The sequence below is a fragment of the Salmo salar genome, chromosome 25, assembly GCF_965601325.2.
Source record: "Salmo salar chromosome 25, fSalSal1, whole genome shotgun sequence".
NCBI lineage: Eukaryota > Metazoa > Chordata > Actinopteri > Salmoniformes > Salmonidae > Salmo > Salmo salar.
In genome coordinates this window covers 26,572,501-26,587,427 of record NC_138315.1, presented here as the reverse complement: position 1 = coordinate 26,587,427, position 14,927 = coordinate 26,572,501, and the positions used below count along the sequence as shown (strand labels likewise).

At 47.5% G+C, this 14,927-nt stretch overlaps 1 protein-coding gene across 1 annotated transcript in view; it reads right to left on the bottom strand.

The window, feature by feature from the left end:
• The window catches only part of erbb4b (erb-b2 receptor tyrosine kinase 4b), a 483,415-nt gene that overhangs the window by 130,809 nt on the left and 337,679 nt on the right, over window positions 1-14,927 (bottom strand). The window contains exons 4-5 of the mRNA XM_014173740.3: window positions 6,102-6,233; window positions 3,552-3,617 (exon numbers count right to left, since the gene is read on the bottom strand). Of these exons, the coding sequence (XP_014029215.3) occupies window positions 3,552-3,617; window positions 6,102-6,233 (198 nt within the window). The remainder of the gene's footprint in view (window positions 1-3,551; window positions 3,618-6,101; window positions 6,234-14,927) is intronic.

The window sequence follows — 14,927 nt, the reverse complement described above, 5'->3', positions numbered from 1 at the left end:
CTGTCAGTCTGTGGTGCTGTATGGAGCTGAATTTCTATGTTTCCTGTCTGTCATTGACAGTGTGATTGAAACGGCTATCAGCTGTCTCTCCTGAATGTGCTGCTTCCACCGCCAGCCCTGTTCTCGTTCTCCTCCAACTCCATTCACTAGTCCTGTTGATGTCCAGCCATATGGGCTTGATGGGTTGCTGATGGACTGATGGGTACGCCTGTGTGTGTGTGTGTGTGTGTGTGTGTGTGTGTGTGTGTGTGTGTGTGTGTGTGTGTGTGTGTGTGTGTGTGTGTGTGTGTGTGTGTGTGTGTGTGTGTGTGTGTGTGTGTGTGTGTGTGTGTGTGTGTGTGTGGTATGCCTCTGCCTCACCACCCGCATCACAAGTTGACAGCTACAGCTGAATACAGGGTGACGTTTAACAGATAAGCATTTCTTCCTCAGAGGCTGCGCTGACGCCCGAGCTGAGGTTTACTTTCCAGTGTGTGTGTGTGTGTGTGTGTGTGTGTGTGTGTGTGTGTGTGAATGTTGGTGAGCATGCGTGGGTGTGTGCTTGCCTTTATAAGTAGCTATATGACATTGTCAATTTATCCATTTGCGTAATTGCACAAATACTTGTGGAATATGTCTTGCTGAGTAGAGCACGGCACTTTGTTGTGCTGGTCCTTTGGGTTGGTGGTGATGGTGATACCTTGTCACAGTGAGACTGGCCCGTCTGGTCTGCCCATATTCGTCACCTCTTTTCCCTCCTCCCCGGCACATCCTCCTTCTGCCCTCCTGTACTCCTCTTCTCACTCAACCCCTCCCCTTCCTCTCCCCCTTGTCCTCCTCTCCTCACCTCACTAACGTATCATCAATGCATTCCATTACGCCTGCCATGCGCCTCTCGCCACCGTTAGTACAATGAAATGGCCTACTTAACAAAAATACATTTTGTTTAACAAATGACCTCATCAGGAGGCGCCACACATGCACATTGACGAACGAATGCACACTCACACGCCACACAGCCATTGATCTATTTGCCTTAAAAATACTATCCACTTAAAGATACCAGGCAGCCACCACAAATAAAAAGTCATCAATCTCATAAAGTATGCTGAATATCTTCAATTTGAACAGGCTGCTGACAGGGGCATCCGTCACAGCGCTGAATCTTATATCAACGTTGCCTAGCTGTCTGTTTTTATAGAGCAGCAGAGGCCCATGTTTCTGGAGGGGCACAGTCGTAGGCTCGGTGGAGTCAGGGGAGAGAGTGTGCGCGTGGGTGCGTGTGTGTCTGGCTGTTCTGTAGACCAGGGAGCCTGTTTAGGCACCTGCATGTCAGGAGATAATACAGCCAGCCAGCGGTTGATATTGATGAGGGCGTTCTGTATTCAGTACTTGACGTGAGAGTGTTATACTGAGAGTCCTTTGTCTAGCAGTTTCTCACACAGCGCCATAGTATGCTCCAGCCCTATCAGCGGGAAAGAAGGAGAGGGATAGAGGGAGAGAAGAGGGATGGAGGGAGGGAGAAGGAGGGGGATGGAGAACGAAGGAAAGGGATTGAAGGAGAAGGAGAGGGATAGAGTGAGATGAAGAGGGATGGAGAGATGGAGGAAGAGGCATGCATGGGTAGATGGAAAGATGGAAGATGGATAGAAGGGGAGGGATGGAGGGATGGAGATAGAGGGATGTAGTCCTCCACATACATATTATGCGAAAATATGATGGAGGGATTCAGGGCAAAAAGAGAGCAAACACGCAGTGTTATCTTGTGAGGAGAGATGACGTGCTGTTAACTAGTCACTGGGTGAAGGAGTTCATACTGATTATCTTAATGAGATCAAGCTGCAGAGCACACAGACAGCACACCAGGGAAGACAACAGTGACAATATTAGACACACACACACAGACAGAGAGAGAGAGAGAGAGAGAGAGAGAGAGAGAGAGAGAGAGAGAGAGAGAGACAGAGAGAGACAGAGAGACAGAGAGAGAGAGAGACAGACTGAGAGAGAGAGAGAGAGAGAGAGAGAGAGAGAGACAGACATATATAGAGAGAGAGAAATATATATATATATAGAGAGAGAGAATGAGTGTGATGGAAAGAGACAGTAAAATGAGAGAAAAAAAGACAGGAGATGAGTGGATGGAGGGATAGAAATACATACAGTAAAGAGAATAGGGGAAATACATGGAACAATCTGGGTAAAAAGAGAGAATACCACAGATGGAGAGAAATGAAAGACATGTACAGTACAGTGACAGAAGCATATGGGGGCCTGGGATAAACAGACAGACAGACAGACAGACAGACAGACAGACAGACAGACAGACAGACAGACAGACAGACAGACAGACAACAGACAGACAGACAGACAGACAGACAGACAGACAGACAGACAGACAGACAGACAGACAGACAGACAGACAGCAGGCTGAGGCAGAAGTACTCAGACAGGGACATGAGAGTGATTAATTAGAGACAGAAGAGGGAACTTACAGACAGTTTGACTTCTTCCTCAACTCAACCATCATGGTGTTTTACTACAGGACTGTTACAGCACACCTTCTCCTGTTAGAAAGGGACTGTGTGTGTGTGTCAAGCCCAATCATCTTAAGCATGTGCTTGTCCACGAAGGTATGGAGAGGGTACATAACACACATCCCTTCACAGCAGGAGACTAAGGCGTAGTAATATATCAGACATAATATACTACCAGTACTGTATATCTAAGAATACTAGCAGTACTGTATATCTAAGAAGCTAACCGCTGTGCTGCTATTAGCCCCATGTGGTACCGCCCTCCTGCAGACATAGAGAGAGACACCCCTCTGGGCTGAGTGCTGCTGAGGGGTAGTGTGTGTGTGCATGTGTGTGTCTGTGTGTGTGTGCATGTGCGTGCGTGAGTGTTTGTGATGGTCAGTCCTATGTGCTTACTCAGCACAGCTAACCCAGGTTACCTCTCACACACCACAGCTATCTTCATACTGGCTCACAGGTGAGGCAACAGACGGTGTGTTGTTTAACAGTTTGACTTAACGCAGGGCAGTCATTGGAGTGGGCAGCAGGGGAAATCACAGTTGTTTAAGCCTGAGGAGGCAATGATTTAAAATCTGGTATTGTGAAGGAGGGCGAGATGGGGCATGAGCCGGAGGAGGAGACGACGGGGAAAAGAAGATAGAGAGCGAGGGAGAGGAGAGTGAGAGAGAGAGAGAGAGAGAGAGAGAGAGAGAGAGAGAGAGAGAGGAGAGAGAGAGAGGAGAGAGGAGAGAGAGAGAGAGAGGAGAGGAGCGAGAGAGAGAGAGAGAGAGAGAGAGAGAGAGAGAGAGAGAGAGAGAGAGAGAGAGAGAGAGAGAGAGAGAGAGAGAGAGAGAGAGAGAGAGAGAGAGAGAGAGAGAGAGAATAGAAGAGTCTGTGGGAGGACCACAGGGCCATAGCTAATTATGCTGGCAGTGTTAAAGTGCACTCCTGTGCTGCCTGTCTGCCTGTCGTGGGTGAGAGGCAGGGGAGAAAGAAAGCGAATGAAAGAGAGAGTGAGAGAGAAATAGAGAGAGAGAGAGACTGCAGGGAGGTACTCACAGGTCTGACACTGGTCCTCCTTTGGGCCCCAGCAGCGACCATTACAGGAGACGTGACACTTCTGACCTGTGGACGACATGGGGGTAAATTATCCAGTCAAATACTTTCCAAAGCAGAGATATTATGATCAAACCAACCATCTTACTAGCTCCTCTTTTAAGCACTGGCATGCTTAAGGCTATGATGATTTCAACAGAGTGACACTGTTCAACTCTACTGTTTTGTGTCCTTAATGCACTGTACTAGAGTTGTCTTATTAATGACTGCTGTAGGGGAGAGAGTCAGCGACAACAGCTACTAGCTAGAAACTCTGCTGCTATATTAGTGCTAGCTGTGTTTTGGAGGGCTTAATTGACTGCTTGGTAATTGCAGAGTGAGGCTGGATGAGTGCTGAATGGCGTCCTTTGTCTCTGTTCCACTTCAGTTAAGAGCAATTATATTTAAGACTGACGCTCTCTCTGACATCTCTAGCTCCCTTCCTCTCTTCATCCATCCATCCCTCCCACTGGGCACAGATGTCAATTCAACGTCTATTCCACGTTGGTTCAACGTAATCTCATTGAAATGACAAGGAAACAACATTGATTCGACCAGTGTGTGCCCAGTGGGCTGGTACTCTCTCTGACTCTCCATCAACTGCCCTTTGCTACCCTTCCCTCCATCTCGTCCCTCCCTCACTCAATCACTCACTCACACTCTCACTTACTCAATAGGAATTGTAACACATGTTGTAAAATTAGTCAGTAATATTGTAAAATAAGTCAGTAATATTGTAAAATAAGTAATATCTATCAGTAATATGAACCACTTCACTGTCTTTTGATCAGGTTTCTCCTCTCTGGGCAACAAACTGAACCATGAAAGCTTCTTCTGCTACACCTCCCTCTCTCTCGCTCTCTTTCCCTCCCTCTTTGCTGTCGTTCTAGGTTAGCATAAAAACACCAAACAGTCAGTAGAAGCTGATCAGGAGAGGAGACATGGTAATGGGGTAAGCTGGGGAGCTGGAGACAAAGACATGTCTATCTGTAACATATATGTATACCTGAGCCCACACAGAGTTGTATCTGGTGTCATAACCAGGCTTTAGTGTCCAAGGTCTTACTATCTACATTCTAATTCCCCTTGACCTTCAGTACAACTATCACACTCTTTCTCTCCACATCACAATGTTTCAACACTGAAGGTTAAAATGTCGAAACGAAACGACTTTACAACTTTCTGTGTTATGGGTTCGGCTATGAGAGCTAGAGAGGCTTATACGTGGATTGATAGGGAGTCGATTTCAAATTCCTTTTGTTGTTTTGAAGAGCCAATAAAAACAGAAAAAAAAACTGGAATTGCCCCAAGAATAGAGGAGATTATAGTCTAAGGATGGATTACAAGTTTCCAGACCCCCTTTGATCTTTAGTAGGATGTGTAGTGTCTGCAGTGTTTGTTTGTGTGTGTGTGTGTGTGTGTGTGTGTGTGTGTGTGTGTGTGTGTGTGTGTGTGTGTGTGTGTGTGTGTATGTGTGTGTGTGTGTGTGTGTGTGTGTGTGTGTGTGTGTGTGGTTCCACGTGTGCGTGTGCGTGTGTGTGTGTGTAAATCAGATTATCAAAAGTATTGAGTGAGACCAATGAAGAGAATGCAATATAAACGGATGATGCTGACATATCATCAATGCTGTGAGCTGGTGTTTGAAGGTTGGCAGATCCAGAGGTTGTACTAGGACAGCTAGTCATTAATAACAAATAAAAACATACAATAAATAAAGAATAAACCAAACGCAACAGATATATCACCAACACAAACCAATGACAAAACCACTCCATAAAACATGAGGGAACTATAGAGCAAGGGTTACAAACAGACATGAGACAATGAGAGAAAATCAGGTCAGAAGAGCAATAACATAAGGCGACTTAAACCACCCCCCCACTGCTACCCCCCACCCCGACTCCCTTCGTCAGATTAGGCCGATGGCATGTTTGTGCCACAAAAAAATTATAACAACAATAATTCTGTTCACTTGTCTTCTCTTTGATTACAGAAAGGCATTAGTGACAGATTATGCATTTCTTGGAACTGTTGTTTTACGGATTCAGGTTACTATGTGTGTCCCAAACGGCACCCTATCCCCTTTATAGTGTACTACTTCCCATAGAGCTCTGGTCAAAAGTAGTGCACGACACTGTATAGAAAAAGGGTTCCATTTGGGACGTATAATAAGTGATTGCTTTTCTGGCTGTTGACACTTCTTGTGTAGCCACATCTCAGTTAATATGGTACATCTGTGATGCCATTTCATTAGGGTCACAGTTGAGCAAGGTATATTTTGTAGGCTCTTAGATGTGACATGTTGAGATATTATGATCTTAATTCTGTTTATGGCAGCCTTGTCCTATATGCGTCTGTCACCATGTGTTTATAACATAGTTTGTTTCTCTCCATTGTCGTGAAAGCTATAAAGGTAAATTGGTGAAATAATTTGTGTATGAGAATGTGGCTAGATGGATTGTTGTTGAAAATGTAAGAAAATGAGTCTACGTTTTCCATTGGTGAGCTACTCACATGTAACACTGCTATTGGTGGGCACAACCAGAGGGCTGACGCGGGCGTTCTTGACGATGTCTTGCCAGTGGATGGTGTCTGCGTGGCACAGGAACTTATTCTGGTCGACATAGACACCGCCCTGTAAGATCTCTGTAGGATAGGAGAAAACACAAGAAAGACATCAGGACATAGTACTGACACACACACACACACACACACACACACACATACACACACACAGAGGAACAGCTAAAGGAGTCCTCATCCCTGAGTACAACACCGCTCTATCAGCCAGACAGACATGATAGATGAGGCTTTCGGCCAGACAGACCTTGTCTTATTGGTATTATTATTAACCATCATCTAGGTTCGTTGTTGTTTTTCCTCTCTCCTCCTCCTTAGATTGGAGACTCATACCAGCAGACACACACAAACATGCACGAACACACACACACACAGGAAATAATTACGTTACCCCCCCACGATACCAAATCCATCCAGCCTGGATTTAAACCCTCAGCCAGTGAGAGAAAGACAACACTAACACGTTTGTAATTTCATATTTCATCATGGGAGGGAGGAGAGGATGAGCTGAGATATCCTGCCTATGTCCAAAATGGCACCCTATTCCCTATATAGTGCACTACTTTTGACCAGGGCCTTGGGCACTATATAGGGAATAGGGTTCAATTTGCGATGCAGCCCCAGTCTTCTAATATGGATCATATTGTCAACCTCGGATCAGAGAGTTTACTGGTGCTGGGGGAGATCCGACCAACGCCCTCTCTTCACCCTCACTAACCTCCATCCCTCAGTGCACTATGGTGCATAGAGGACAGCCCTGATTATTCTCATCTCGGGAATTCTCAGAGATAATTTTGTATTTTTTTACCATTATTTAACTAGGCAAGTCAGTTAAGACCAAATTCTTACTTACAATGACGGCCTACCACGGCCAAACCCTAACCCGGACGACGCTGAGCCAATTGTGCACCGCCCTAAGGGACTCCCAATAATGACCGAGTGTGATACAGCCTGGAATCGAACCAGGGTCTGTAATGACGCCTCTAGCACTGAGATGCAGTGCCTTAAACCGCTCAGGAGCCTAATCAAGACTATTCTCAGTGAGGGTCCTTGTCAGACCTAATCCAGACTCCCGCCAAATAAAACACACAAAAAAAACTTGTTAGAAGATTTGCATTATTTACAGAGCTGGCTTTGTCTCTCTCAACAAATGTGTGTGTGTGTGGCTCTCTATTTTCCACAAGCAGATTAGCGACGTACGGCTGAAACAGATTAGACATATTCATAACCATTATGGGGCTGGCTGGCGGATGCACTGTAACAGTGTGTGTGTGTGTGTGAGACCTAGCCGTCCCGTAGCAGCCTGATTAAAGCGTACTCCCCAGATGATTGGAGTTGGTGTTAATATGTTTTCTGCTTCTCTCTATGGGAGGGAAGGAACCTGTCGCTCAACACGGAAATGAATTCTCAGCCACGCTATGGGAGGGATGCGAGGAGGGACGTTCCGTTAGGGTTTGTGTGTGTTAAGGTTGGTGTGTGTGCGTGTACGATTCTGCTAGGGCATGTGTGGCACTCGCAGCACAGAGGGAGCTGCCGCTCAAGGCAAGGAGGACAAACAAAGACCACCAAACACAAAACCTCAGCATGACTTCCCTGACCCCCAATGGGTTTTTATGGACCAGAGGAGAGGTGGTGTGTGCGTGCGTATGTGCGTTAGCTCGTGGTTGACCCTCTCTGCATGCGCCAACTGTGCTCACTGACTCACTCATTTTTAAACATGCGGTACACATCGGGCCTATGAGTGAAGTATGACAGATAGGAGAAAGTGGCTCAAAACAAAAAGAACCAGTGAGGTAAAAGCTTGGTAAGAACACCACCAGTATCGAATTGTTGTCACAACATTAACACCCTCAGAAAATGTATTATTGTGAGACCATTAAAAAAAAAAAGATAAAAAAAGTACATTTCCACAGTTGAATTTGTTATGCGGAGTGGAACAGGAGAACCCAAGCGCAGACTCAGACTAGGAGACTGGGATGAAGTAATCAAGATATTTATTGAAACACAGGGGGAAGATGGCGTGCTGGCCAGGGGAAGCTCGGGTGGGTTTCAGGAAACCAGGTGCTGAGGCTGGTATTTGTAGAAGTCATGATTATGGAACAGGTTGCAGCTGGTGGGGATCTGCTCTGACTCTAGCACACCTGTCTCCGCCCACACAATCACTCACACACAGAGAGAGAGAGAGAGGGAGAGGGAGAGGGAGAGGGAGAGGGAGAGGGAGAGGGAGAGGGAGAAGAGAGAGAGGGAGAGGGAGAGAGTACTGGTGGAGTGGCGGCAGGTCAAGGAGGCACAGGATGAGCAGTAGAGGGCGTTGCAGGAGCAGATGTGACAGTACCCCCCCACCCCTCCCCCCCTCTACGGGTGCCAACTGGTGCCCGACCAGGCTTATCTGGGTGTGAGGTATAGAAATCCTGTAAGAGGGAGGGGTCCAGAATGTGACAGCGGGGCACCCAGCAGCGCTCCGCAGGCCCGTATCCCTCCCAGTCCACCAGATACTGCCAGCCACGACCCCAACGGCGCACGTCCAGAAGCCACCGGACGGTATGGGCAGGATGGTCATCGATGAGCTGAGGGGGTGGAGGGGCTGCTGCAGGAGGAGACAGGTTTAATCAGGGATACATGGAAGGTAGGATGGATCCTGAGAGAGGCTGGGAGTTTCAGGCACACTGCAGAGAGGTTAATGACACGGTCAATTTCAAAGGGACCAATGAATCGGGGGGAAAGTTTCTTCGATGCCACCTTCCATGGCAGGTCCTTCGATGAGAGCCATACCTTTTGACCCGGGGTGTAGAATGGAGCTGAGGACCGGCGACGGTTGGCTTGGGACTGGGTCCTGTTGGAGGCACGAAGAAGGGCAGCCGGACCTTCCTCCAGGTAGGGTGAAAACGCATAGATGGTCCTGGACAGAGGGAACCGCAACCTCTTGGGTGGGGAACAAGGGGGATTGGTAACCCAGAGCACACTCGAAAGGGTGACATACCTGACGAGGCATTGGTGAGGGTGTTGTGGGCATATTCAACCCAGGGTAGCTGGGTGCTCCAGGAGGAAGGGTTAGCAGAAGTCACGCAGCGTAGGGCAGTCTCCATCTCTTGGTTAGCCCGTTCGGTCTGGCCGTTGGTCTGGGGGTGATATCCAGAAGAAAGACTGACATTGATACCAAGAGCTGAACAGAAGGATTTCCATACCTGGGAGGTAAACTGGGGTCCTCTGTCGGAAACGACGTCAGTGGGGATGCCATGCAGACGAAACACATGGGATACTAACAGGTCCGCAGTCTCCCTGGAGAGCGGGAGCTTGGAGAGGGGAATGAAGTGAGCCATTTTGGAAAACTTGTCAATAATGGTGAGGATGACGGAGTTACCATTAAATGGGGAAGGCCAGTGACGAAATCCAGAGCTATGTGTGACCAGGGGCGACTGGGTATGGGAAGAGTGCGAAGCAGACCGGAAGTGAATTTAGTGGAGGTTTTGTTCCGGGAACAAACCGAAAAGGCTGAGACAAACTCTGCAGGAAGGCGAGGGTCCGGTTCATACCTTTGTGACAGGTGAGGTGGGTAGAATGGCCCCACTGAAGAACATCAGAGCGAACACAATCTGGAACAAACAGAGCATTACTAGGACAGTTACCTGGGTCAGGCGGCAACAATGCAGGTGAATGGCACAATGGCTTCTGGCTTGGTGCCAGTGAACTTGCAAGAGAGGGTATCAGACTTGATATTCTTCGAACCGGGGCGATAAGTGAGTGTGAAATTGAATCTACCGAAGAACAAGGCCCACCTGGCTTGCCAGAGTTCAGAAGTTTGGCAGTCAGGATGTAGGTCAGGTTTTTATGGTCAGTTCACACGATGAAGGGGGTTACAGAGCCCTCCAGCCAATGACGCCATTCCTCCAGAGTCAGCTTAACTGCCAGGAGTTCCCGGTGTCCGATGTCAAAATTCTTATCTGCAGGTGAGAGCTTATGGGTGGACCTTCTGATCAGAGGGGTGAGAGGGTGAGTGGTGAGAGGTGTTACCAGATGGCTGTAGTTGCGGATGAAACATCAATAAAAATGTGCAAACCCCAGGAAACGCTGTAGCTGCTTCAGGTTGGAGGGCGCAGGCCATTCTGTGAATGCAATGACCTTGGCGGGGGCCATATGTAACTGTCCCTGTGCAATAATATAACCCAGGAAAGACGCCGTGGCAGCATGGAACTCACATTTTTCAGCATTAACAAAAAGCTTCTTCTCCAATAGCCGTTGAAGAACTTAGCGAACATGTTGCTGGTGAGCCTCAGGGTCTTTGGAAAAAAATCAGGATGTCATCTAAATAGACAAAACGAAACGTCCAATCAAATCCCTCAGCACATCATTGACTAGGTTTTGGAAAATAGCAGGGGCGTTAGTAAGACCAAAAGGCATGACCAAATACTCAAAGTGACCAAGTGGTGTGTTGAACGCAGTCTTCCACTCGTCCCCCTCTCTTATGCGGACAAGGTGGTAGTCATTCCGGAAGTCGAGTTTGGTAAACCCCCGTGGCACCATGGAGGGGGGCAAAAGCAGAGCTGATGAGTGGCAAGGGTTACTTGTTCTTAACAGTGATATTATTCAGCCCACGGAAGTCTATGCAGGGCCTCAGTGACCCATCCTTCTTCACAAAGAAAAACCCAGCACCCACCGGGGAGGAAGATGGCTTGATAAGTCTTGCATCCAGAGAATCCTATCCATTGCCTCTTGCTCGGGACGAGAGAGGTTAAACAATCGGCTACTGGGGAGAGAAGCTCCAGACTGGAAGTCAATGGCGCAGTTGTACGGCCGATGAGGCGGCAGCGACAGGGCATGGTGCTTTTGCTGAACACAGGAGCTAGATCGTGATACTCGGGACGAACTGATGGCAGGTCCGGAGGTTCTGGAATGAACTAGGGCACAGACAAGGCAGGGAGAATGGCAGAATGTAAACAATTAGAGTGACAAAATGAACTCCAAGTGGTTACCTTTCCGGCAGTCCAGTCAATCTGTGGGTTGTTTAGCTTTAACTATGGATGGACAAAAACCAGGGGAGAGTAAGGACAGTCGATTATGTGGAAACTGATCTTTTCCTGGTGATTTCCAGAGAGACGCAGGATGACAGTGTCGTGTCTTTGGGGTACCATTAAACGGAAGATATGTTTATCAATTAGCTCCCTGTAATTATTATCACGCGATTAAACTGATTAATCGTTTAATTGTAATTAACTAGGAGATCGGGGCACCAAGGAGAATATTCAGATTACAAAGCTATAATTTTCCTAATATAACTTTCCTGTACTATAATATTATATTATATTATAGTATAGGCAGATTATCTTCTAGTTTAATTGGTGTATTTTACCTCTAGTCCAGTCTCATACCAAACGTCGTAAATTGTTGTATCTGCACGAACCCAGTCTTTACTAAAATCATCCATACATCAATTGTCTTAAAATCATTTATTTACTACACTAAGTAATTAACAGAAAAACATAAACAGTCATTATCGTCACAAAGGATTGGTATCGGAATGTGCCCTACTGGCTAAACAGGCAGGTCGGCCTGTTGAACAATGGATCATTGGATCATAAAAGGTCGGCTGAGAAGTTACACAGGGTTCATTAATATTAACAATTGACAGTTGAAGGCTCACTCATTCGGGAACAATTGCAATCAATATATATTTACGCTCAGTGTGTCGTTCTGATTCTTGTTGGAGAGTAGTTCTGTTGGGGAGTTTTGTCCGCGTTCTCTCTCTCTCTCTCTCTCGGTTAGAATGGATCTTTCAGAGCGACATTCATTAATGTCGTCATCGAATGGTTGGTTCGTTGGTCTTCGCGTTCAATGATATAATTTACTTAGCTGCAGACTAATAATTAATATCAAAGACTTGTTCTTATTCTGTCAGTATCGATAGTCTAAAAGTTAACCACGTGGTATGGTTCACTTTCAGTAGAGGAATTGGAAGGTAAAACCTATTAGCCAACGGAGTGTAGGCCTGGTCTGAAGAAATGTAAATCCGGGGGTGTTTTATAGTGCCCATAGAACAGCTTGTCAAATGACGCCTGGTCCTGTATGGGTCCCTGGGGGCGTGCCTATGACTGAGTTAGATTTGGTTACAGAAATACAATTCTATCTCATTACATCAGTACATAGCATCTCAATGTCTTACAAAAGCTTTATCCTTATTAATACATTCCATACACCCATATGATGTAAGTCTTAAACTGAGTCTATTATATAAACAGTTTTATGGTAATATGGCTATATTGTCTCTTCTGAGTATCACAAAATGGTACCAAGCGGATCAGTTCGTAGCTGGATTCTTCACCAATCTTCCATACCTTCTCCAGAACACAAAATGTCGCTTGGCTTTCCAATTCTATGAGTTGGAAGAATTTCCTGTGTCTCTCTATGGGCCATGTGGCCAGAGACTCTCCTGGAATTTTAGAGTTTTTACGACCCTTTACACACAAGGTGGATTGTGTGCAAAAGGGAGGGGTCAACTGTCCTCCCTGTACCAAAAGAGGCCAACGTCATGACAACAGGGACAGTTCTCTCACGGACACGGGCGAGGAGCTTTCTATTGAGAGCGTTGGCATTGAGGGGTGAATCGAGTGGGACAGTGTCCAGGCCCAACTGGGTAACAACACCTCAGTCCAGGAAGCTCTCGTCGGCACCCGAATTGATGAGAGCAGACAGAGGAAAAGTTGCCTTCAAGCAGGGGTCTGGGGGAAGATGGGCAGGCAATTTGGCTCAACAGTATATCCCCCACTACTGCTGAGTCCCCTCTTTTGCTAGACGCAGGGAACAAGTGGAGACAAAGTGAACAACCCGGCCAAAGTAGAGACAGCTCCTAGCGCCGATTTGTCGTTGCCTCTCCTCTGGAGAGAGACGGACCCGGCCGAGCTGCATGGGTTCAGGATCTGGATGAGCCTGGGGATGGGATGCAGTCGGAGAAGGAGGACAAGGCACTAAAGCAGATGTTATGGGACATGCATCCCTACCTACCCTCTCCCTCCGACGCTCACTGAGACGGTTGTCGACGCGAATAGCGAGAGAGATGAGTTCATCAAGTCCATCAGGCTCATCCCTGGACACCAACTCGTCCTTGAGGGTCTCAGTGAGCGCGTTCCGGAATGCTCCCTGAAGGGCCTCCTCATTCCAGCCGCTCTCAGTGGCGATGGTGCGAAACTCACATGCCATCTCAGCAACACTATGGGGGCCTTGACGGAGGGACAGGAGTCGTTTAGCGGCATCCTTACTGCAGACCGGGTGGTCAAAGATTTCTTCATCTCCTCCGTGAATCTGGAGTAGGAGAAGCAGATAGGGGACTGTCTCTCCCACACCGCCATGGCCCAGGAAAGCACTGATCCACGGAGGCAGCCAATCAGAAAGGAAATCTTGGCCCATTCGCTAGCATAAGAGTAGGGCTGTTGCTCAAATACTATTGAACATTGTACCAAAAAGGCAAAGACAAGCTCCGAGGTTGCCATTGTAACACTCAGGAGTCGGAAGAAACAGCTCCCGGAGCAGAGGAGAACTGGTTGTGAGCTCTGGGCGAAAGGTTGGACCTGTAGGTCAGACAGGTTCTGTGAAAACTCCTTGATGTGCTCCAGAAAAGTCTTCAGGGCTTGGTCATGTTGCTCGAGCAGGGCGCCTTGGCCGCCGAGGGTTTGGTGGAGCAAAGCAGAGTCTGCTGGGTTCGTCTCTTTGGCCAGATCGTACTGATACGCAGAGTGGAACAGGGGAACCCAAGAGCAGACTCAGACGAGGAGACTGGGATGAAGTAACCAAGGTATTTATTAAAACACAGGGGGAAGATGGAGTGCTGGCCAGGGGAAGCTAGGGTGGGTTGCAGGAAACGAGGTGTGGAGGCTGAGGATGGAGCGAGAGGGGTTGGGACAGGGTAAGAAGGTCAAAAGGGGAATCCAAGGGAGTGGTAGAGTGGGGAATCCAGGACAGAGTAGCAGGATGACGAGACGTGGAACTGGAGACAGGGACCAGAGTCAGAGCAGGCGGAACTGTAGCGGAGAGGACAACAGCATCAGGCAAGGAAACCAGGCACAACAGGATCTAACAGTAACAAACGGCTAGAAGCGTAGACTGACTGAGCAGAAATTATGATCTGGCAGCGTGGAAGTGGCAGGGCTGAGTATTTGTAGAAGTCTTGATTATGGAACAGGTTGCAGCTGGTGGGGATCTGCCTTGACTCCAGCACACCTGTCTCCGCCCACACAATCACACACATACATAAAGAGAGAGGGAGAGGGAGAGAGTACTGGTGGAGTGGCGGCAGGTCAAGGAGACACAGGATGAGCAGTAGAGGGCGTTGCAGGAGCAGATGTGACAGAATTTTCCCCAAATTACAACCAACAGAAACAAGTCTAGACTTGATGATTTAGTAGTAACTTAAGAGGTATACACACACACACACACACACACACACACACACACACACACACACACACACACACACACACACACACACACACACACACACACACACACACACACACACACACACACACACACACACACACACACACACACTTGCTTTGGACACAAAAGAGCAGTGTGATATAAGATGCAGGTAGAAATTGATTATAGCTTCAACACGGCAGCACACACAATAACCCTTGATGAGAAATTGCTTCCTTGAACAGCCTGTAATAGCAGCTAGCGTATGAGCATTGATTTATGATTGTGTTCATTGACTAAAGAGGTCTGGAGGATGCAGAGTAAGTCTTAGGCCCAAATGTCACCCTACTAGAT